Source organism: Lissotriton vulgaris, chromosome 1_1, assembly GCF_964263255.1.
Source record: "Lissotriton vulgaris chromosome 1_1, aLisVul1.2, whole genome shotgun sequence".
Classification (NCBI taxonomy): Eukaryota; Metazoa; Chordata; class Amphibia; order Caudata; family Salamandridae; genus Lissotriton; species Lissotriton vulgaris.
The window spans coordinates 874,160,502-874,183,133 of NC_141685.1; the positions used below are offsets into that span (position 1 = coordinate 874,160,502).

The 22,632-nt window shown below is 51.2% G+C and overlaps 1 protein-coding gene across 1 annotated transcript in view; it reads right to left on the reverse strand.

Moving 5' to 3' along the window:
- Positions 1-22,632, reverse strand: part of L3MBTL2 (L3MBTL histone methyl-lysine binding protein 2) — a 329,605-nt gene that overhangs the window by 170,352 nt on the left and 136,621 nt on the right. Inside the window, exons 7-9 of the mRNA XM_086958249.1 lie at positions 1,935-2,069; positions 1,472-1,560; positions 621-852 (exon numbers count right to left, since the gene is read on the reverse strand). Of these exons, the coding sequence (XP_086814375.1) occupies positions 621-852; positions 1,472-1,560; positions 1,935-2,069 (456 nt within the window). The remainder of the gene's footprint in view (positions 1-620; positions 853-1,471; positions 1,561-1,934; positions 2,070-22,632) is intronic.

The following is a 22,632-nucleotide window of genomic DNA, read 5'->3' on the forward strand; positions in this document are numbered from 1 at the left end:
AGCTAGGACATCTTTCATTAGCTCTCAATCATCCTAGTGCCATCTGTTTCATTAGATCAAACATTGCTTCCTAAAGGGCCGATAACAAGCCCCTTCTCACCCCATTCCCAAATCTGCACATTGTGTTTCATGAAGGAAATAAGAAGCGCTTTCTCACCATATCGTATTGTAGATTATTCAGGTGTGGTACTACTAGCAGCAGATACTGAGTTCTCTCACCCCATTACCACGTTGTACCTTATAGCTGGACATTGTGTACCATGCAGCAAATTTATCATAAGCTCCCCCACACCAAATTACACTCTCAACCCTTATATCCAGAAACTGTATCGCAGGCAAAGAATAATAATCTACCTCACGACATTGCCCCCCTTTATATCTTCTGCCTGGGAATTGTACCCAATGAGGAAGATAAGGAACCTTCCTCTCACCTTTAGTCCCTCGTATTTGGTAAAGTGCAGTAGATTAAACCCTCTCCTGCCTATGATCTCCTCATACTTTGGGCCCAGACGTGTCACAAGAGGTAATTGAGAAGCCTTCTCTTACCCCATGGCCCCTTCATGAATGGATGTTGTAACCAATGAGGTAGATGAAATGCTCTTTCTAAGTTGTGGTCATACCGGTTACCCTCGTGTTGTGTCCTACACGGCGAGACCAGCCAACAGGATGAATGAGGTCGCTCCCCATATGACACCAGAAGTCATCCTCGATGTCTCCATCCTCGTAGATGAGCCGCAGCCGACCGCCAATCATGGTGTCCACTACAGCTAGGCGTGTGTAGGACACATGCGTCTTGTCAACCACCTCCAGCCTCATACCCTGCCGGAAGGGGTATTTCATGCTTTCCAGCATCTATATAGATAAGAGGGGATTGTGTAGAGAAGGCAAGAGAGAGAAGTAATGGAAACCAGGATGACAAAAAATGCAGAAAGAGAGAAAAGCATGACAAGGCAATTTTAATGGGTTTAGAGAAGGGTGAAAGAAAAAAAAGAGAAAGAAATAAAGGGATGAAAAGAAGAGATCGTTGGAAGGAAGAGGAGGAACATATGGAGAGAATATATTAGTATGGTATGGTGTAAAAAGTTGTATAGAAAAGGAAGAAATAGTGGACAGGGTTGTGTTGAGAGTGACAAGAATGGAAAAAGAGAAGAGAAAGTGGAAAAAGAAGTGAGGATGACAACAGAAATAAGGGAGAGTGAATGGGTGAAACATTTGTAAATGAAGGGGAGATGGAATGTGTGATAGAGGGAGAAAAGATACAAAAGAGGAAGGAAGCAAGGTGAAGGATAGAAATGAGACAATTAGATACTGTTGCTCTTTGAATTCCCTTTCTCAAAGCCGACAAAGTTATTCTTATCAATTCAGGAGCCTTCCACAAAACCTTTTGGACCACAATCCCCCAGAGCCCCCACCAGCTGTCTGCACCTCTTTGGTTTTCCCCGCCCCCTTTAGCTTCCCTCTTCCACCTTACCCTCATGTGAAAGTCTGCTGGCAGGGTCCGAGCCCCAACAAGTTTCTTCATTAGATAGCCCCTCCAGTCTGTGAACTTCGAGTGGATACCTACAGACAGTTAAGCAACGAAACCTCCATTACCATGCAGCAAGGGACAAACCTATTATTGCACTGTAGGAATATTAGCAGTACCAATTGGCCGGAGAACACCTTTGAAACTGTTGATGTGGGGGGGAAATATCAATTGCTACAGGGAGGTGCGCCAGTGATACTTCAGGGGAAGGGCAACTCCATTACTAAAGATCCACAAAGGAACATGGATTAATGCAGATCTGGGTAACTGGCAAATTACAGGGAAGGGGAGACCTTTTACGATTGAAGACAGTAGGACAAGTGTGTTCTCAGGCGATGGCTGGGCACCAGCATTACCACCTTCCTTGACCAAAACCTGACTCGCTGAACCATGCGCACATCCCACTCACTCTGTGGCGGCACCAGGATCTTGCTGTTGATGGCACACCAGCCGATTGGATGGATGTCCAATGTGCCCAGGTTACACCAGAAGTCTTGTGAGGAGTCATTTTCAAAGCCCTCATACCGAAGGAGCACTTTATACCCTGCAGAAGAGAGTTGAGGGGGATGCATCAACACAACCCTTCTTAAATGGCACCAGCTGTTAAAAAGAAATATGCAAAAAGGTCAGAATGCATACCGAATAAAGAGCAACACTAGAGACCCCTTTCGTGCAAGACACTTTGTTATTGCTGAGCTGTGAAAGCTGCTCCTGTGAAAGTCAGAGCCTATGTGACTACAGAAGATCTGAAAATTGGATACAGCTGCGCATGCATCACTGTAACAGATACGTCTAGATCCTACATCTCTGCACAGGATGCTGGATGCCAAATTAGGATGATGTTGATGGAAAGATTACCTTCACAGACCAATAAGCTATACCGTTTTCCCAACATTTCCTCCAAAGCAACTCTCTAAGCAGCTGGTGCTGTGTCTATGCGGACACTGCCCATGCTGACCTATGCCTCAGACTCAGGGCTTTTCAAATAGGTTGTGTAGCATTCGGATTTAAGAAGTGTTAAAGCCAAACAGGGCATTTAAGTGCAGTGATCATCAAAAGACACTACCACTTTCACCAATCTGGTTGGATCAGTGAAGATAGAGTTGTACACAACAGTTCTTCTCCACCTACGGAGATTCCAGTTGCAAGTACCGCCTTGTCCCTCTTAGGTGGCTCTATAACCTACTGTAATCCTCCAGGAAGTAACCTCAGAGACTTTGAAGGCCAATACCCAAGGCCATACAGGTAAACACAGTTTTACTCATAGCTTTAAAATATCTGAAGGCGGGGGCGTGGCCAAGAACGTCAAGATGGCGGACGCACTTTAAGTGTGCTCCGGACCCCCATCAGTCATCCGTCCTCACTCCACCGCCAACAGACCCCATCCGGCACCTCAGCCGCTACCCCTGCACTTACCTGCCTGTGTTTTGTCCTCCGGTGCCGCTTGGGCCTCGGACGGAGGCCGGATACCGCCGGTGCTGTCCCTGCCTCTCCGGTGCGCGCGCCCATCAAGATGGCGGCCCCCTGGTGAAGGTGGCGGCGGACGCGATTGGAGTTGTCCGCCCCTGGAACCCTGGCTGCATTTCTGACCCCGACGGCTCGGACGGACAACAGCGGCGGCCGTCCCTGCCTGGCGACGCCCTGAGTGCTCCACGTGAATCTGGGACCCGGCGGGGTGTGCGGGGGAATTGGGGACGGTCCGCCTGAGATCCGGTGACAGGGGCAACGCCCGGACACCCAACTGCGGACCACTGGTGACCGTGGAGGACCTGCTGCAGGCGGGAGGGGGGGGGTTCCCCCGCCTGGCCCCGACGAACTCCTGTGACCCGCGATCCTGGTGCTGTGACTGGAGGCTGGGTCCTCCTCTACGTCCTGGCGGCGGCGCTGGACTGGTGAGCCACCCCTGCTGACTGGCGCTGATTCCTGGATCCGGCCAGGAGCGCCTGGTGGTGGTGATCCCGGCCCCCCCGCAGCATTGAGGTCCTTCTTCATGGTCGGGGGGAGCCCCCCTGGGCCCCCGAGGATCTTCTGGGCGCTCTGGCGGTCCTGCCTGATTGACTTTTGTGCCAGAGCCCACCCTGTGGACCAGCGCTACACACCTGGTTGCGTTGCGCTTGAGGTGAGGAGGGGGCAGGGAAGGGGTTGGTGCCCCTGGAGATCTCGCCCGTGAACTGCTGGGAGACCGGCTGTCCCTGCATCCCCCCGCCGAGACCGTCTCCTGGACTGCTGGCTGCGCCGCCCTATCCCGGGAGGTCTGGTCTGGGGCCCTCTGCCTCGCGTCTCCCGGAGGAGCGGCCTGGACGTCCCTGTGGCCCGCTGTCATCCCGCGCGGGGAGGCTGCACGCACCCGTGCCCCTCGCCCATCACTTGGCCCTCCGTTTTGTCCTTGACTTGAGGCCCCCCCTGACCCACTGTCGGCTGCACCCGCCCTGGTATCGTAGCCGCCCTTCCTCTGGGGCGCGAGCGATCGTCTGACTGGTGGGGGGAACTACCTAGACTTCGCTCTGACCTCCCGCGCCTGGTCTGCGTCCGGCTCCCTGGGGCGCTGTGGCCGCGACGCCATTCGCTGTGTTTTTACCCCCTGGATTGACTCCTTCCTCCTCGAAAACTGCGGATCCCACAGCTTTCTCCCCCCTTGGCCCTCGACCCTCTGTGTTTCTTCCCCCCACGTTGGAAGAGGTCCCGGAGCCCGGACATGGACCTCTGTCCACGCCGCGCACCCCCCCGAGCTCGGGGCTCCTGGGCCATAAGACCGTGCGGTGACGCCCGCTGGACTGCGCGCTTGCAGCTGGAGGAGCCATGGTTAGGGGGAAAAATATGCAGCCCTCGGTCCCCTCCTCCCAACTCCGTATGGACCAATTCGCCAAGACATATCATGGCCCCGGTACTAGTCCCCCCACCCCCGCCGTCCGGGGCGGAGGGAGGGGACTTATTGACGATTCTTCAAGCAATCAGTGCCTCCCAGGCATCGGTGGAGACCAAGATCGGGGAGGTAGGGGTCGATGTCGCCCTAATCCGGCAGGATCTCAGAAACGCCACGGCGCGCATCACTGAAGCAGAGTCCCGCATCTCTACGACAGAGGACGACCTGGCCACCCTCAAGACCCAAGTGGCCCGTCTTCAAGCTCTAACGTCCGATCTCCATCATAGGGCGGAGGACGCAGAAAACTGGGCTTGACGGAACAACCTCCGCCTCATAGGATTTCCAGAGGAGGTGGAAAAGGGGCCGGTGGCCGATTTCCTGGAAAACTGGTTCCGCTCCTGGATGCCGGCAGAGAAACTCTCCCCCTGGTTCGCCATAGAGCGGGCCCATCTCTCCTTGGCACCCAAACCCCCTCCGGGAGGCCCTACCCGGCCTTTCATCCTCCGCATCTTCAATTTCCGGGATCGGGACGCCATTCTGGGGGTGGCCAGGGACCTGGGCCCCCTGAGGATCCAGAACTCCACGATCATGGTCATCCCGGACTACTCGAGGGAAGTCCAGTCCCAAAGGAAATCTTACGACAAAGTCAAACAAAAGCTCAGGGCGATGGGTCTGAGAAACGGCCTCCTATTCTCTGCACGGCTCAAGGTCCTCTTCCAGAACAAATCCTTCTTCGATACCCCGCAAGCTGCCTGGACTTGGCTAACGGAGGAGCGCCCCCTTCTGCCGGGGTAGATGACCTCCCCCTCCAGAGGATCCGATGCCTGTTCTGCCCGCAAGGGACCCAAGCTGCGGCGGCGCTGTACCGGGTCCCGAAGACAGGGCCGCCAACATCAGGATGCCTCTACCTCGCCCGGGGGGTGGGGGCTGGGCGGCGACCATCTCCCCCTCCCCCGGACCGTGGAACTCCCCCGGCGGCCTGGCCATCCACTGTGATCACCACGGGCGAGCCCTTGCTCTCAGATGTGGGCCTGCGCAGATCTAGATCGGACTCGGACCTGTCCGGCAGCCCAGTGATCCAAGATTCTTCGAAGGAGACAGAAGCCTGAGCTTGGATTTGTGAGGTCTCATCGCCCAGGGTCGCCCCGTGCGGCCAAAAGGCCGGAAACACTCTCCCAGGTCTTGCCTGCCGCCCAGAGGGTGAGCGGCCTGGTGGGGGTTGCACCCGGGATTTGAATTGGGTCTACTCCATGCTCTTAGTCCCACCTGCTCTTCCCTTCAAATCCCATCTTCCTCCCTCCTTCTCCCTTCTCCTACTATGCCTTTATCCCTCCGCCTATATATCCTGCGGGGTTCCTGGGTGACCATGCAGCTAACTGTCAATGTACTTGGTTGGTTAACTGATCATCTATGTTTATGGCTGTTGTTTTTCATCCGATTATACGGAGGGGGTCCTCCCTTGTTTGTCACTAGACTAGTGTCACTGCTCCCAACTAATTGTTTCAGTTTAGTTTCTGTCCTCTACTGAGGGATCTGTTCTTGAGGGGTTGTATTCACGGGCGACAGATGCTTCCTGTTCTGAAGTGTAGGGTGGGGGGTGTTGGGGGGAATGGGAAGGGGGCAGTTGCCTCCCCGGTGGTTAATGGTTCGAGCCGCCTACGGGCTGCTCTTTAGGTTTACATTGTGCAGCTGCTCCTCAGCTAACATGGTTGCCGCTTCCGAGCGGCATGCAGCAGCTCTTCCCCTAATTGTTTTCTGGTGGACACACTCTGTCCGGCACGCACTTGTGTCTCACCGAGGCTCTGGTTACCCTGGGTGCCCTTTGGGCCGTTACAGAAGCGATCACTGGACCGCCGCCCCCCCCCCCCCCTTCCTCCTGACTCGCCGACGAATGGGCTATGCTGACCTGCGCTGAGTACCCTGCTCTTTAGTCCCGATGCGATGTGCTGGGTCCTACCCCTGCGGCGCGCTCCCTTGCTGCCCCTGCGCTACTCCACTTCCCCGCCCCCTGATGGCGTACTCTCTGCATAGGCCCCTCCACTTTCTCTCATGGAACGTTAATGGTCTCCTCGACCGCATCAAGCGCACGGCGGTCCTCCGAGCGGCGCATCGCCTCTCGGCGGACGTACTCCTTCTCCAAGAGACCCACCTCCTGGGGACCCAATGTCACTTCCTGGCCCGCTACAGGTTCGCGACGGTTTGGTACTCTGGCTTCCAGCGCGGTTCCCGGGGGGGGCGGCGATTCTGATTCGGAAGGGTCTCCCCTTCACTCTGACTAAAGCCTACACCGATCCGCAGGGGCGTTATGTTGCGGTCTCGGGCGTGATGGAAGGTTGCCCCCTGAATATTATGGATGTCTACGTCCCGCCCGCCCTTCTGCCCCCGACGCTGCGCTCACTCATGCGTATCCTCTCCGATTTCCCACCCGGCCTCACAGTGGTTGGCGGCGATTTCAGCGCTGTAATGCAGCCGGGACGGGACACGTCAGGCCCCCCCTCGGCGGTCCGCACCTTAACCGCGGCGACCCTTTCGAGCTGGGCATCCTCCCTGGGGCTCTGCGATGCCTGGCGGGTCACACATTATACTCATACCTCAGCCTCCCACCACACACACTCCAGCATAGACCTCCTCCTGCTCCCGGCCACGGACTGCCACCTGATCTCCGGAGTGTCTATCTTGCACTGAGGGTTGTCGGACCACTCTCCGGTCTCCCTTCGCATGGGTTCTATCCCAGGGGGTCCGCGTGCGGTATGGCCCCTTAATGCCTGGTTCCTACGGGATCGTGCCCTAGTGGAGAAACTGGGGCAGGAACTTGCCCATTACTACTCCACCAATGAGGGCTCCGTCTCGTCGCCAGGGACTCTATGAGAGGCCGGTAGGGCTGTGATCCCTGGAGTGGCGAGGGGACTGGTCCATGCCAAGCGAGCGGATCGGCTGGCCAGACTGGCAGACTTGGAGTCCCGGGCGGCCGGCTTGAGGCTGAACTAGCTGCGAGCGGTCGAGACAATCCTACCTGACAGTTGGCATTGTACCGGGAGGAGATCTGCCAGGTATCGCTCGACTCGGCCCAGCAGCTTTGGCGCTCGTCGATAGCGCGGATCTATGGCTGGGGTGATAAAAACGGCAAACTCATTCACAATCTTGTGTCCTACCCCAAGATCCACCGCGTCATCCCTGAGATCCGTGCGTCGGATGGTACCCTCCAGGTGACTTCGGGGGCCATTGCGAGAACCTTCGCCGAGTTTTATACCGGCCTTTATGCAGCACGCCCTCCGAAAGGCGCTTCTGACCACCCTCCTGGACGGGGCTGGCGTACGTTTGTCCTCCCTTGCTCCGGAGGATGCAGAATCCTTGGAGCGACCCTTTTCGCAGGAGGAAGTCTTGGAGGCCATCCCTCTTCTGAACCGGGGCCGGGCCCGGACGGATTCCCCCAGGAGTTCTATGCGGCCTTCAGAGATACTCTGTCCCCCCAGCTGGTACATCTCTTCCACCATGTGATAGACAAGGGCGCCTTCCCCCCCAGAGTCGGACTTGGCCACGATCGTGGTCATTCCTAAGACTCACCCGCCCTCGGTGGATTGTGCGGACTTCCGCCCTATCTCACTCATCAATACGGAGATCAAGCTCTTCGCCACAATACTGGCCCAGAGGCTTAAGCCCTTCCTGCATGACCTGGTCCTCCCGGACCAATGTGGATTTATGCCGGCCAGAGGTACCCATCAATGCATACGCCGTCTTCACCTGGCCTTGACCCATCATTCCCGGATATCTCCCTATCTAGCCCTCCTCTTTCTCAATTTCGAGAAAGCCTTCGATATGGTGGGCTGGGAGTATCTTCAAGACGTGCTGCGGGAAATGGGTTTTGGCCCCCGGTTCCGCAGTTTTATTGGGTTCCTCTGCGCAAATCCCAGGGCCAGAGTTCTGATCAACGGATCGCTTTCACAGGCATTCCCGATCGGCAGAGGGACGCGCCAGGGGTGTCCCCCATCTCCACTCCTATTCGCGCTAGCGATGGAGCCCCTGGCGACGCTCATCCGGCAGGATCGCCTCATCCAGGGGTGGGCGTGGAATGAGAGTCACGTAGAGAAGATCCCCCTCTACGCCGACGATGTGCTCCTATACTTGGCAGTCCCAGTGACCTCGGGCAACAGATGTCTGCATCTCCTCCGAGACTTCGAGCGGGTCTCCGTCCTTCGACTAAATGCGGCCAAATCCACCCTGGTCCCATTTCACCCCTACCGGGAATGTTTCGATTGGCAGTCGTCCATCCCTCTTCGCCACAACGTGTTCAAATATCTGGGGATATGGGTGACTGGAGTTGGAATGGGCACTTGTAACGGGGTGTACCGGAGGCCTTCGGTGTGTGAACTGTCCCCACGGCTTCACGGTACATTACACCCGCGAGCCGGGAAGCTTGACTTAATGCATTTACCACAACCCCCTCTCTCTCTTCCTTCACCGCAGGACCTTGGAGCAAGCGTGAAAGATCAGGAAGACGTGGAGTGGCCCTTTAAATCATGGGACGAAGCGGAGTGGGAGGAGCCGACCTATGACGGTTGCCCGTCAAAAGGTGAGCCATCCGAAGCCCAGGTGTGCTTGTTCACCCGGAGGTCGGAGGAGAGGAGCGTGTGGCGTGTGGATTTGCGAGAGGAGAAGACTGAGCCAGAACGGACGGAGGACAAGAGGAGTGGAACATCGGAGGAAGAATCGAGGAGTATAACAGGAGGAGCCGAGAGCGGAAGGAGGGGAACATCGGAGGAAGGTCTGCGGAGAAGCGTAGGAAAAGGAGGTCGGCGAGTGTCATCGAACGCCATTGGAGCCGAGGAGACGAGTCACCTGACCGGAGCAGAGTCGGCGCCTGCAAAGGACGGAGGAAAGCCAGGAGGCCACCGTTCCTGTGAGCCGCCCAGCCACTCACCCAGGGGAGGTGCGTGGCTCAGTCAGGTGCGTGACCGGTTACGGGGCTGGGTAGGAGGTAGAAGTACACTAGGTACCCCCACACGGGACGTCTGATCTCCCGGTAACCCTTCCCTGTGCACGTTATTCCTCCCTCACGTTAGTGTACTGTAGATAGAAGAGCACCGGTGAAACTCCCCTCACTCCCTTCCCTTTACTGGCATATGTGGACAGAAGTCTCACACTTTCCTTGTCTTCTCTTTGCTTTGCTGGAGAGCTACTCCCCACGCTGTGACGGACTCCGAAGAGGAAGAACCACCCCCCAGAGGTCCGGAAGGGACCCGTAAGAAAGAGAAGGTCCGCCATAGGAGGAGAAGCAGAAGCCGGTCACCCCGGAGGCCCCCTCCTACAAGAAAGAGTTGTACTGACCAGTTATTTGCAGCAATAAAACCTCACTTACCCCGAACTCGGTTGTTGCCTATAACTGCTGCGCCGCTACCCGCCCAAAGCTTAACAGTGGTGGAGAATGTAGGCAATCTAACTCCCGATACAGAGATGGAGACGCTCATCCAAGAGCTTATCAAAGGACAGGAAAAACTCGGATGGGTGGCCGAACAACAATTAACCTCGGCCCAGGCAGACCGCGAGATATTAAAGAAGGCGTTAGCTGCAAGAGAAGAAACACAGCAGATATGGGTCGATCCGGGGCCTACCAGCGGGGTACGAGAAGAGAGGCCCATTCCACATGGCACTTCAGCTGTGTCCCTGCAGAAATATCATTCAGGGGATGACCCTGACTCTTTTATGCTCAACTTTGAGAGGGCCTGCGGTTGGCCCTTGAGTAAATGGCGTTTCTTTCTTGCTCCCCTCTTGTCTGGTAAGGCACAGGCAGCCTACCAGGTGGCCAACCCCAACGGCGATACCCCATATCCTGATGTGAAGAAGATCATACTGGAACATTTAGGCCTTGATCAGGAGGCAATTAGGATTAGATTCATAAAAGAGCGGGGTACTCCGGGGGAGAACCCTAAGACATTGTTTGTGAGACTCAAGATGGCCGCGGACAAGTGACTAACCCCTTCCACCAGCACCAAGGCAGAGATCATGGATCGCATATATCTCGAACAGTATCTGGAGGCCCTCCCGTATGCTACCCAACGGTGGCTTAGACAGCATCATCATCTGACCACCGCAGAAGCCGTGGACATGGCCACCACCTTCTCAAGGGCCCAACCCCGCTCTTCAGGGTGGGAACAGGAACGTACACATAAGCCCCCAGTAAAGACAGAGAGACGCCCCCTCCCTCGCCCTATGGATCCTCCTAAACCCCGAGTCTGGAAACCGGAGAACCCTACATCCTCGGGTCCCCAATGCTTTGACTGTGGCAACTGGGGGCATAAAGCCCGGTTTTGCCCCACCAAGAGGCCTCCGGAAGAACCCATGGAGGTCGGGTACTTGCCTCGGGCCGTCCTGTACTCCGCCGAGATGGGGAGCACATACAGAGTAAGTGTACAGGTGAACGGGTCCTCCATCCAAGCCCTGCTAGACTCCGGCTGTAGGCAGTCCGTTATCCAATCCAATCATGTGATCTCTTCCCAATATCTACCCCGACAATCGGTAGCCATCCGCTGTGTACACGGGGATGTGAAAACCTATCCACTGGCTCAGATACCCATATCTCCCAGGGGGGGTCCTCCGCAGAAGGTAAGAGTAGGGGTACTCACCACCCTCCCAGAACCTTTGATCATAGGTACTGACAACCCCCGGTTTCTACAGTGGTTCAGACGGAGTTTAGGGAAAGAAGAAACCAGACACATATCCCCCAAACCAGCCCTTTTGACTCCCGAACCCTGGGTATTGGACCGGAGCTTTAAGTTTGCTCAGAAGAACGACCCGACCCTCTATAATGCATGGGAACAGGCTCACCAGGACACAGACAATCCCCAACCCAGGTACCCCCGTTTTCTGATAATCAAGGAGCTATTATACAGACAGGCAAAAAAAGAAGGAGGAGGAACAACTCCTGGTCCAAGTCTCCTTCAGAGACCAGATACTGTTTTTCGCACACAGCCATCTAGTAGCCGGGCACACCGGAGACGAAAAGACAACACAGAATATACTACGGTATTTCTATTGGCCCGGTATATATAAAGATGCCAGCAGACATTGTCAGGAATGTAGTGTGTGCCAGACGAAGAACATGACTCGCCCCCCAGCCGTCCCTCTACAGCCTCTTCCCATCATAGGCAAGCCATTCGAAAGAGTTGGAATAGACATCATAGGCCCGTTACCCAAAACAAGAAAAGGATTCCAATACGTGCTGGTAATAGGGGAAAGGCCTCAGGAAATCGCGTGGCATAATCCACTAACGGCTACCACCACCAAGCAGGTTGCCGACAAAATGATTGAATTGTTCAGCAGAGTGGGGTTCCCAAAAGAGCTCCTAACGGATCAGGGAACCCCCTTCGTATCCCGGCTAATGAAGGAAGTGTGTAAATGTCTGGACGTGCACCAAATCAGAACCTCTGTGTACCACTCCCAAACGGACGGATTAGTGGAGCGATACAACCGCACTCTGAAGACCACCTTGAGGAAGATGATGGAAGTCAATGGGACCGAATGGGATCAAATACTTCCCCTGGCCCTCTATGTGATTCGGGGGCAACGACAAAGCAGCCTGGGAGTCTCGTCCTTTGAGCTTTTATATGGCAGACAGCCTAGATCACTAATGGAGATGACAAAGGAAGCGTGGGAAGACGAGATTCCGGAAGAAACCTCCTCCACTCTAGACTACGCCCATAACCTCAAATCCAAACTTGGGAAGTTGAGAGACTTGGCCTACACCAATATGGAGGTTAGTCAACAAAGGCAGAAACATGCCTACGATAAAGGAAAAAAATGGAGAAAGATGAAGGAAGGAGAGTGGGCTCTCGTCTTGTTACCCTCGTCCACCCAGAAATTCCGGGCCACCTGGACAGGACCCTACAAAGTGGTGGGAACAATCGGGAAAACCACCTACACCTTACAAACCGGAACAAAGAAGACCCAGGCCTACCATATCAACATGCTAAAAAAATGGTTAGGAGCCCCTCCGGCAGACGTACGAGTGGCAAATAGTATCAGCAAAACCGATTCCACGAGAGATCAACTGATCATCAATGAGGAGTTAACCCAAATCCAAACCGATGATTTACAAAAGCTACTTCAACACCACAAGGGGTTGTTTTCAGATCAGCCCGGCAGAACCACTCTGACGGAACATTGCATCAACACTACTCCTGGGAAAGTCATTCAGATCAAACCCTACAGGGTGCTCGAAGCCAGGGGGATGGCCATCAAGAAAGAAGTACAGGATATGTTGGACCTCGGGGTGATAAGACCTTCAACGAGCCAATGGTCAAGCCCTATCGTAATGATACCCAAACCTGACGGCAGCAGGCGCTTCTGTATGGATTTCAGAGCGCTCAATGACATCTCAGAATTCGACGCCTATCCAATACCCCGCGTCGACGAAATGATAGAACACCTAGGGGAAGCCAGGTACATCACAACCCTCGACCTCACAAAAGGGTATTGGCAGGTGCCCTTGCGGGAGGAGGACAAAAAGAAGACCGCCTTCAGCACAAACGAAGGTCATTATGAATTCACCGTCCTCCCGTTCGGGTTACATGGGGCACCTACCACATTCCAACGACTCATGAAAACGGTTCTGGCACCCGTCTCCTCCATGGCATCTGCCTATCTGGACGACATTGTCATCCACAGCAAAACATGGGAAGAACACCTGCAGCATATACATCGAGTTTTTGTTGTATTGGAGAACGCTGGCCTGCGCGTCAACGCCAAGAAATCCCGGGTAGCCTTCCAGAAGGTAAAATACCTCGGTTATGTGCTGGGACACGGCTTGATAGAGCCTCAGATAGAAAAAGTAAGGGCCATTGCGGACACTCCCTTCCCCTCCACTAGAAAAGAGATGAGGGCATTCCTAGGTTTAGTGGGATATTATAGGAGATTTATCCCCCTGTTTGCCGACATAGCAGCCCCCCTTACGGATGCCCTCCGAAATCCAGGGAAATCCAATGGTCCCATCTACCCTACTGAAACCATGACCAATGCATTCCAACACCTAAAGCGCATCTTCACCACAACTCCTGTACTCACTTCCCCGGATTTCTCGGTACCCTTCATACTACACACAGATGCCTCCGATTATGGCATAGGCGCCGTTTTGTCCCAGAAAGGGGGTGACGGGCATGAACACCCCGTGGTGTATGTCAGTCGTAAGCTCTTTCCACGCGAGTTGAAATATGCCACCATAGAAAAAGAGTGCTTGGGTGTACGTTGGGCAGTAGAGAAGCTGGCGTACTATCTGGAGGGACGCCCGTTCGACCTGTACACTGACCATGCTCCCCTCTTATGGATGTCCCGTAACAAATCGAATAATGCCAGAGTGATGCGGTGGTTCCTGGCCCTTCAGCCCTACACCTTCACAGTTCACCACAGAAAAGGGACAGAATGTGAATGCGGACTACCTCTCCCGTCATCTGCTCCCCGATCAGGAGCATCCTAGGGGGGAGGTGTGTAACGGGGTGTACCGGAGGCCTTTGGTGTGTGAACTGTCCCCACGGCTTCACGGTACATTACACCCGCGAGCCGGGAAGCTTGACTTAACGCATTTACCACCCCCCCTCTCTCTCTCCCTTCACCGCAGGACCTTGGAGCAAGCGTGAAGGATCAGGAAGACGTGGAGTGACCCTTTAAATCATGGGACGAAGCGGAGTGGGAGGAGCCGACCTATCACGGTTGACCGTCAAAAGGTGAGCCATCCGAAGCCCAGGTGTGCTTGTTCACCCGGAGGTCGGAGGAGAGGAGCGTGTGGCGTGTGGATTTGCGAGAGGAGAAGACGGAGCCAGAACTAACGGAGGACGAGAGGAGTGGAACATCGGAGGAAGAATCGAGGAGTATAACAGGAGGAGCCGAGAGCGGAAGGAGGGGAACATCGGAGGAAGGTCCGCGGAGAAGCGTAGGAAAAGGAGGTCGGCGAGTGTCATCGAACGCCATTGGAGCCGAGGAGACAAGTCACCTGACCGGAGCAGAGTCGGCGCCTGCAACGGACGGAGGAAAGCCAGGAGGCCACCGTTCCTGTGAGCCGCCCAGCCACTCACCCAGGGGAGGTGCGTGGCTCAGTCAGGTGCGTGACCGGTTACGGGGCTGGGTAGGAGGTAGAAGTACACTAGGTACCCCCACACGGGACGTCTGATCTCCCGGTAACCCTTCCCCTGTGCACGTTATTCCCCCCTCACGTTAGTGCACTGTAGATAGAAGAGCACCGGTGAAACTCCCCTCACTCCCTTCCCTTTACTGGCATATGTGGACAGAAGTCTCACACTTTCCTTGTCTTCTCTTTGCTTTGCTGGAGAGCTACTCCCCACGCCGTGACGGACTCCAAAGAGGAAGAACCACCCCCCAGAGGTCCGGAAGGGACCCGTAAGAAAGAGAAGGTCCGCCATAGGAGGAGAAGCAGGTCACCCCAGAGGCCCCCTCCTACAAGAAAGAGTTGTACTGACCAGTTATTTGCAGCAATAAAACCTCACTTACCTCGAACTCGGTTGTTGCCTATAACTGCTGCGCCGCTAACCGCCCAAAGCGTAACAGCACTGAACATCGCGTACCTGGTGGGCCGCATGAAATCGGACTTGAAGAAATGGCACTCTCTTCCCCTTAACCCCCTTGGACGGAGTGCGCTGTTCAAAATGATGATTCTTTCCCGTTTCCTTTATACCCTACAAAACACCTCTAGTCCTCTCCCCCGTGCCTGTCCCGGTTCCTCTGGAGCGGCGGGCGACCACGGATCTCCCTTGCACACAACCGCATCCCTCCCTATGATGGAGGCCTAGGGGTGACACATCTCTACCTCTACTACCTTGCCACCAAAGGAATATGCTACTTACCAGTATGCATCTGTTCTTGGCATGTAGGGCTGCTGACATTCATATCTGTGCATAGATCGCCGCCTAGTGTTGGGTCCGGATGATTGCACATTGTTGTCCTGGAAGAGTCTTCGAAGTATCACGAGATAGGTGGCTCCTCCTTCGGACTACAGTGCGCATGGGCATCCTCTCCATTCTCAGTTGTTGTTCGCCATTGTGGCAGAGATGGAGTATAGTATAGTAAGCGATGGCCATGCAAAGAGTGAATGCTGCAGCTGCGACAGGCATCGGGGAGGTGGGTGGGCGATATGAATGTCAGCAGCCCTACATGCCAAGAACAGATGCATACTGGTAAGTAGCATATTCAGTTCGAGGCATGTGGGCTGCTGAATTCATATCTGTGCATAGATTGTATAGCAGTATCTCCCTTAGCGGTGGCTACCTGTGTCAGCTGCAGCAGTCTGGAAAAGAGTTTTGAGAACAGCCTGTCCTACAGCAGCTTGCTGTTTTGAATGTACATCTACACAATAGTGTTTTGTAAATGTATGTGTGATTGACCATGTGGCTGCTTTACAAATTTCGTGTAAAGGAATGTTACCCAGGAAAGCCATGGATACCCCTAGCTTGCGTGTGGAATGGCCCTAGGGGGTACTGTTAAGGTGCGTTTGGCTTTTAAATAACATATTTGGATGCACTTAACGATCCATCTGGCTATACCGGATTTTGAAATAGGGTTGCCTTTGTGTTGCGGTGAGAAAGCAACAAACAACTGCTTTGTTTTTCGAAATGCCTTAGTTCTGTCTATATAGTATAGCAGAGCTCTTTTAACATCTAGAGTATGCAAGGCCCTTTCAGCTACTGTTTGTGGATTTTGAAAGAACACTGGCAGTTCGATGGTTTGATTTATATGGAAATGGGATACCACCGTTGGCATGAATTTAGGGTTTGCTCTGAGAACTACTCTATTTGCATGTATTTGAATGAATGGCTCTTGAATAGTTAGGGCTTGCAGCGCGCTAACTCTTCGAAGCGAAGTAATGGCAATAAGGAAAGCCACCTTCCAAGTAAGAAATTGTATTTCGCATGAGTGTAGTGGTTCAAAAGGTGGTCCCATAAGTCTGGTTAAAACAATGTTGAGATTCCAGACTGGTGAAGGTGGGTGTCTTGGAGGAATTACGCGTTTGAGTCCTTCCATAAACGCCTTAATTGCTGGCACCCTAAATAGTGAAAGGTGTTGCCTGTTTTGAAGATATGCTACTAACGCAGCCAAATGTATCCTGATGGATGAATAGGCTAAATTGCAGCATTGTAGGTGCAAGAGATAGCAAATGATGTTTTGAGTAGAAGCATGAAGTGGGTTAAAATCGTTGTTATGACAGTAAATGACGAAACGTTTCCACTTTGATGCATAACATGCTCTGGTAGTGGGTTTTCTTGCCTCTTTGATAAAATTCATGCAGTCTGGAGGCAAGTTCAGGTATCCAAATTCTAGGATTTCAGGAGCCATATCGCCAGGTTCAGCTGTTGCAGGTCTGGGGGTTGGATTTCTCCATGGCTCTGAGTTAGAAGATTGGGCGTGAGTTGCAATCTTTGATGGGGCACCACCGACAGTTCTAGGAACGTTGTGTACCATGGTTGCCTCGCCCATGTGGGAGCAACTAGGATCAGTGTCAGCGAATGTTGGCGCAACTTGCGCGCCACCAGCGGAATTAATGGCAAAAAACACAGTTGATGGACAGAATGCAGAACAATGTCTTACATTCACCCCAGTACAAAGATCTGGGCCTAAATCCATCGTTTATTTGCACTCCACACCACCCCAGTTCAGACATGGCCATATGCAAATCAGCCTTGACCCTGTGCCTCATGGGAACAGTCCAGCCTGAACTACCAAGCCATGTCTTTCCTAGACAGGAATCAAGCATCCAAGGACCTGTTTCTGGCTATCAGCCTTCTTCAGCCTGAATAGCTTGACTCCAGTGATGTGGAGAGCCTGGGACTCACGTCTGAGCATACCCAGCCCACTTGGGGTGAAAATTGCAAAAAACACAGTTGATGGACAGAATGCAGAACAATGTCTTACATTCACCCCAGTACAAAGATCTGGGCCTAAATCCATCGTTTTTTGCACTCCACACCACCCTAGGTCAGACACTGGCTATATGCAAATCAGCCTTGGCCCTGTGCCTCATGGGAACAGTCCAGCCCGAACTACCAAGCCATGTCTTTCCTACACCGGAATCAAGCATCCAAGGACCGGTTTCTGGCTATCAGCCTTCTTAAGCCTGGATAGCTTGACTCCAGTGATGTGGAGAGCCTGGGACTCACGTCTGAGCATACCCAGCCCACTCGGGATAATGAAGCTGGGGGAAAAGCGTACTCAAATTTGCCTGACCAGTTCATCCATATTGCATTTCCCTGCGATTGCGGATGTGGGAACCTGGCGGCAAAGTACTGGCATTTTGCTTTTTCGCTTGTGGCAAACAGATCTATTTCCGGGTGTCCCCACTTCCGGAAGAATGGTTGGAGCACTGTGGGGTGAATCTCCCATTCGTGCATTTGTTGTCTGTGCCTGCTGAGCAGGTCGGCTACTTGATTGTCCTGGCCTGGGAGGTGCTCTGCCATAAGAAACATGTTCCTTTGAATGGCCCACTTACAGATTGCTTGAGCTAGGTGCGACAGCTGTGGTGAGTGTGTTCCTCCCTGTTTTTGAATGTAATACATAGCGGTCATGTTGTCCGTCCGGATCAACATGGTCTTGTTGCATAAGTGTGTCTTGAACGCTTTTAGAGCTAGAAAGATAGCCATCAGCTCTAGAAGGTTGATGTGAATCTTCTTTTGCTGTACATTCTAGAGTCCCTGTACTGTGTAGTGTAGGACATGGGCTCCCCATCCTAGTAGGGATGCGTCAGCGGTCAACACTATTTGTGGGACAGGCTCTTGGAACAGTCGTCCTTTGCAAATGTTTTATGGATTCCACCAATGCAGAGAGTTGTATGCCCGACTGGTCACCAACACTAGGTCCTGTAATTGCCCTTGAGCCCGATTCCACTGCCTTGCTAGGCACTCTTGGAGCGGACGCATGTGTAGTATGGCATGAGAGACTATGAATCTGCACGAGGGCATCAATCCTTTTAGTTGCATAAACACTCGAGCTGGTACTGAGTGTTGGGGCCTGAACTTTTGGATCAATGCTTGCATGCCGTTGATCTGTGCTGCGTTGGGATATGCTTTTGCTGCCAGTGTATCTATAGTTGCTCCCAGGTATTGTTGTACATGGGTGGGTTGCAGATGTGATTTTGGGTAGTTTAGCGAGAAGCCTAAACTGTGCAGGAGATGGATGGTTTTTGACATGTGGTTGGCACACTGCTGGGCTGATGGCGCGTGTATTAGCCAATTGTCCAGATATGGGTACACATGGATGTGTTGCCTTCTGAGATGTGCGCCACTGTAGCTAGAAAGTTGGTGAAGACTCGTGGAGCTGTTGTGACACCAAATGGTAGGACTTTGAACTGGTAGTGCTGTCCTTGAATGGTGAACCGGAGATACTTTCTGTGAGCAGGGTGTATTGGTATGTGAAAGTATGCGTCTTTGAGGTCTAGAGTTGCTAGGAAGTCTCCCTTGCGAAGCAATGGTAAGACTTGCTGGAGAGTGAGCATATGAAAATGCTCCGACAAAATGTACAGGTTGAGGGGCCTGAGGTCCAATATTGGTCTGAGAGACCCGTCCTCCTTTGGAATCACGAAGTATAGGGAGTATATTCCTGTTCCTTGATGATGTAGTGAGACTGGTTCTATGGCCCCCTTTTGCAGCATACTGATGACCTCTTGCTGCAGTAGTGTTATATGTTCAGTGACACTGGACGGTGCACGGGTGGTATGTTGGGTGGGGTTGAGGTGAGTTCTAGGATATAGCCATGTTGGATAATTTGCCTGAACCACTTGTCTGTTGTGATATTTAACCAAGTTTTATTTGATTTGATTTAGTTCTCTTACAAGAACAACAAATTTATATACAATACAAATTCCATTTTTGCTAAAAAAAAATTATCACATTAATATCATTTTAAAAAAGACTTTAAAAAGTTGCACAGGTTAATACACACAAATTCATTGGGTGGAGCATTGGAGAAGGAGATCAACATCTGGACCAAGTTTATATTACATTTTGTTTTGATCGGGGTAATCTATCTGTTCCTAGCTGCTACCACGATCTTGTTTGGACATACAAACACAACATGTTCTAGGTCTTGCACCCCACACTTGCATAAGTCACAGTGATTCGTCTCTCCTTGATTTGATGTCACTTAAAAGTGTATGATTTCAGCGGTAATATTCCTAGCCGTATTTGAAGTATAGCTCGCCTTACTCCATGATTTAGATTAAAAAAGATATATGGTTGCGTTTTTTTTTAAAGTATTGTGTCCGCTAACTGTTTGTACATTGAAAGCCTGGAGCAGTGTTGAATATCAAATTCCATGCTTAGCCTTGGTGTTAAGTGCTTCAAGCAGAGTTTCAGCTGGGCTGGTGTCCAAGATATTAACATTTCTAGAGAGACTGATGACAATTTAAAAGCATTACTTAAGTTTTTTCCAAATATATACTTTCGATAGTCTTGGTCCAGTGTCTCTATTTTTAAAAGTGCTCTTAGTGTTCCTGGATCTGCGTGAGCCAGATTATATGCCCATCTAATTATGTTTATGATCCCTCTGGCATAGGAACTAACTAACGATAGTTCTAGCCTGAGGGCATGAACCGGGACTGCTTGCAGCATCCCGATTAACTTTTGCAGGATTTTCCCTTCTTTGACATCTATTTGAGACCATTCTTTTGTTGGGATATGTTCTATTGCAAATGATAAGACTGCTGGAATTTTCGCACTATAAACCTGGAGCAAGGAGGAGAATTGTCTTCGACCAGAGGATGAGTAAAGTCTTTGGAGAGCCCCTGTATGGGCATCTGCTTTATGTCCCATTTTTTGCAAATGAGGCTGGTTGCGCAAAGTCTGAGTAAATGTTCTCCCAAGATATATATATTCTTTTACGATTTCCAATGGATTACCTCCTAATAACCAGTTATATTTGCAATAAGTCTTCTTTGCTGTGAAGGGTAGAATTTTTGTTTTAGTGGTATTTGGGATTAAATAGTTTTCATCTGTATATGTGGTGAGTGCCGCGAGGTTTCGTTGGGAGACCAAAGGGAGTCAAATCCAAGATTACTACATCATCGGCGTACATCAAGCAGTGAATTTTGGTGGACGCAATCTTCGGTGGAAAGTTTTTGACCGGATTAAGAGTTTCTGGTAGATCGCTCAAATATAAGGAGAATAATAGGGGGGCTAAAAGACACCCCTGTCGCAGGCCGTTTGGAGTTGGAAATGGGGAGGTTAGACCCTTCTCCATCCCCAATTGAACTTGACACCAAGTCCCAGAGTACAATGATGTTATTGAGTGGAGAAGATGATGTGGTATTCCCATTTTCTGTAGTTTGTTCCAAAGTTTGACTCGATCAACCTTGTCGAAGGCAGTGGTAAAGTCTACAAATACTGCATATACTACCTGCGATTTTTTTATCACGTATTTTTCAAGTATGGTTTGAAGTACTGCAATATTGTCTATGACTGAGTGTTTGGGTCTGAATCCTGCTTTGAGAGTGGAATGGAGCCAGTTGAGAATGCCCATTCTTTTAGATGACCTGGAAGTACGGCAGCAAAAATCTTCCCGGTTGCATCTAGGAGAGCTATTTGTCGGTAATTCCCAGGGAGCACTCTCGAGCCCTTTTTATGAATTGGAATTACTATGCTTCCCTTCCAAGACTTCGGGGTTTCCCCTGTACTAAGTATGTGGTTATACATGCATGTTAAAAGATTACTCCACTCTTTTGGGTTGTTCTTTAAGACCATAATCGGAATTTGGTCTGGGCCCATTGCAGCCGAACTTCTTGCCTTTTTTATGAAATGTTCTACTAAGGAAGGTGTTAGTGGCTCAATGTTTGTGACTTTATCCTGTCCTATATCGATTTGCATTACTGTATCGCAGTTGGAGACTTGGTTTACTTTGTATAAATTAGTTATATATGTTTCCCAGTCTGAAGGTGGGACGTTGGTCATGTCTTTTTGCTGCTATCTGTAGGTCTATCCATTTCTTATCCTGTAAGATTTGGTTTTCTTTTAATTTTTGTCTTCTGCGAAAGTTTTTTAGTTTATTGATTTCCTGTTTTCTGGTGTCAGAGAAATACAGGAATTGTGCCCTAATTAATTTGTTTAATTCCTTTGCCTAGGGATCTGAGGTCAATCTTTTGTTGCCTTGTGTTTTTATCATTCTTCGTTTTCCGCTCTTCTGTAGTACTTGAACTAGATTATTGGCAACTGCCTCAAAATTTAATATTGGGTTTATGTTGTGATTAATTTAAAGTAAATTTGAGTTCTCAATGGCTTGGGTGATTTTTTCAAAGTTTTTCGGGTTCCACGCTAGCCAACCTTGGACTGGATTTATGAAAGCTGTTTTGTGCAGTTCCATTATATGTACTGAAGTTGTTTGTTTCAGGGTTATACCAGTTGTTAATTGAAGAATAGCGTGGTCACTTCCTTTCTCGAACTTTATATTAAGTTGATGGGCTAGAGCAAAGAGGCCTGGACTGCAGATCATATAGACAAGGATTGATGCACTGAATCCTCCCCTTCTTGTAAAGGAAGCAGGGATATCACCTATGTTGCCATTTAAAAGCACTCCGTTTAGAGCAGCAAGTGATGCTAAAATGATTTTCCCTCTCTTATTTGGTTTACATCCTGAGGGAAATTGAGGAATGGATATTGCTTGGGTCTCATTTTATTTCTCTTAAATCGTATGTTTCTAATAAATCATTAGAGATTTGCCCATTTAGGTCTCCTATAAGGAGCATCAGCGGGAAATTCTGATCTTCTACCACCTTTTCGATATCCTCGAAAATAGTTAGTTATCGATAATGCATCCATTTTTGCTCCCGGTGGAATATAAACGTTACAGATACGCATTTTGGTCGAGCTTCTGGTCTTATCAGTTCCTATTTTGATTTTTAAACATTGAAAGTTCTTTGAATGTGTTGGAATAATTTCCTGATCCCAATGATAGTCTTCAAATAGGAGAATAGCGATCCCTCCTTTTGCGTGTCCATGATTAATCGGTTCTGCTAGTATATCATACACAAAGTAGTCGGGAAATCGAAGTTTGTGGTTGCCCAAGTTTCTTGTAGTGCCACGATCCCTGGACGATCTTGGGAAATTATTGCTAATTTTTCTTGAGATTTTCCTGCAATGTTCCAGGAATAGATGGTTAGACCGTGGCTAAAAAGGGTGCTTGATTTCGGGACCCGTTTTTTTGTTATTAAGGTTTTCTGCGATCCAAGCCCATGAGTTGTCCTTTGGGATTATGTGCTGAGATT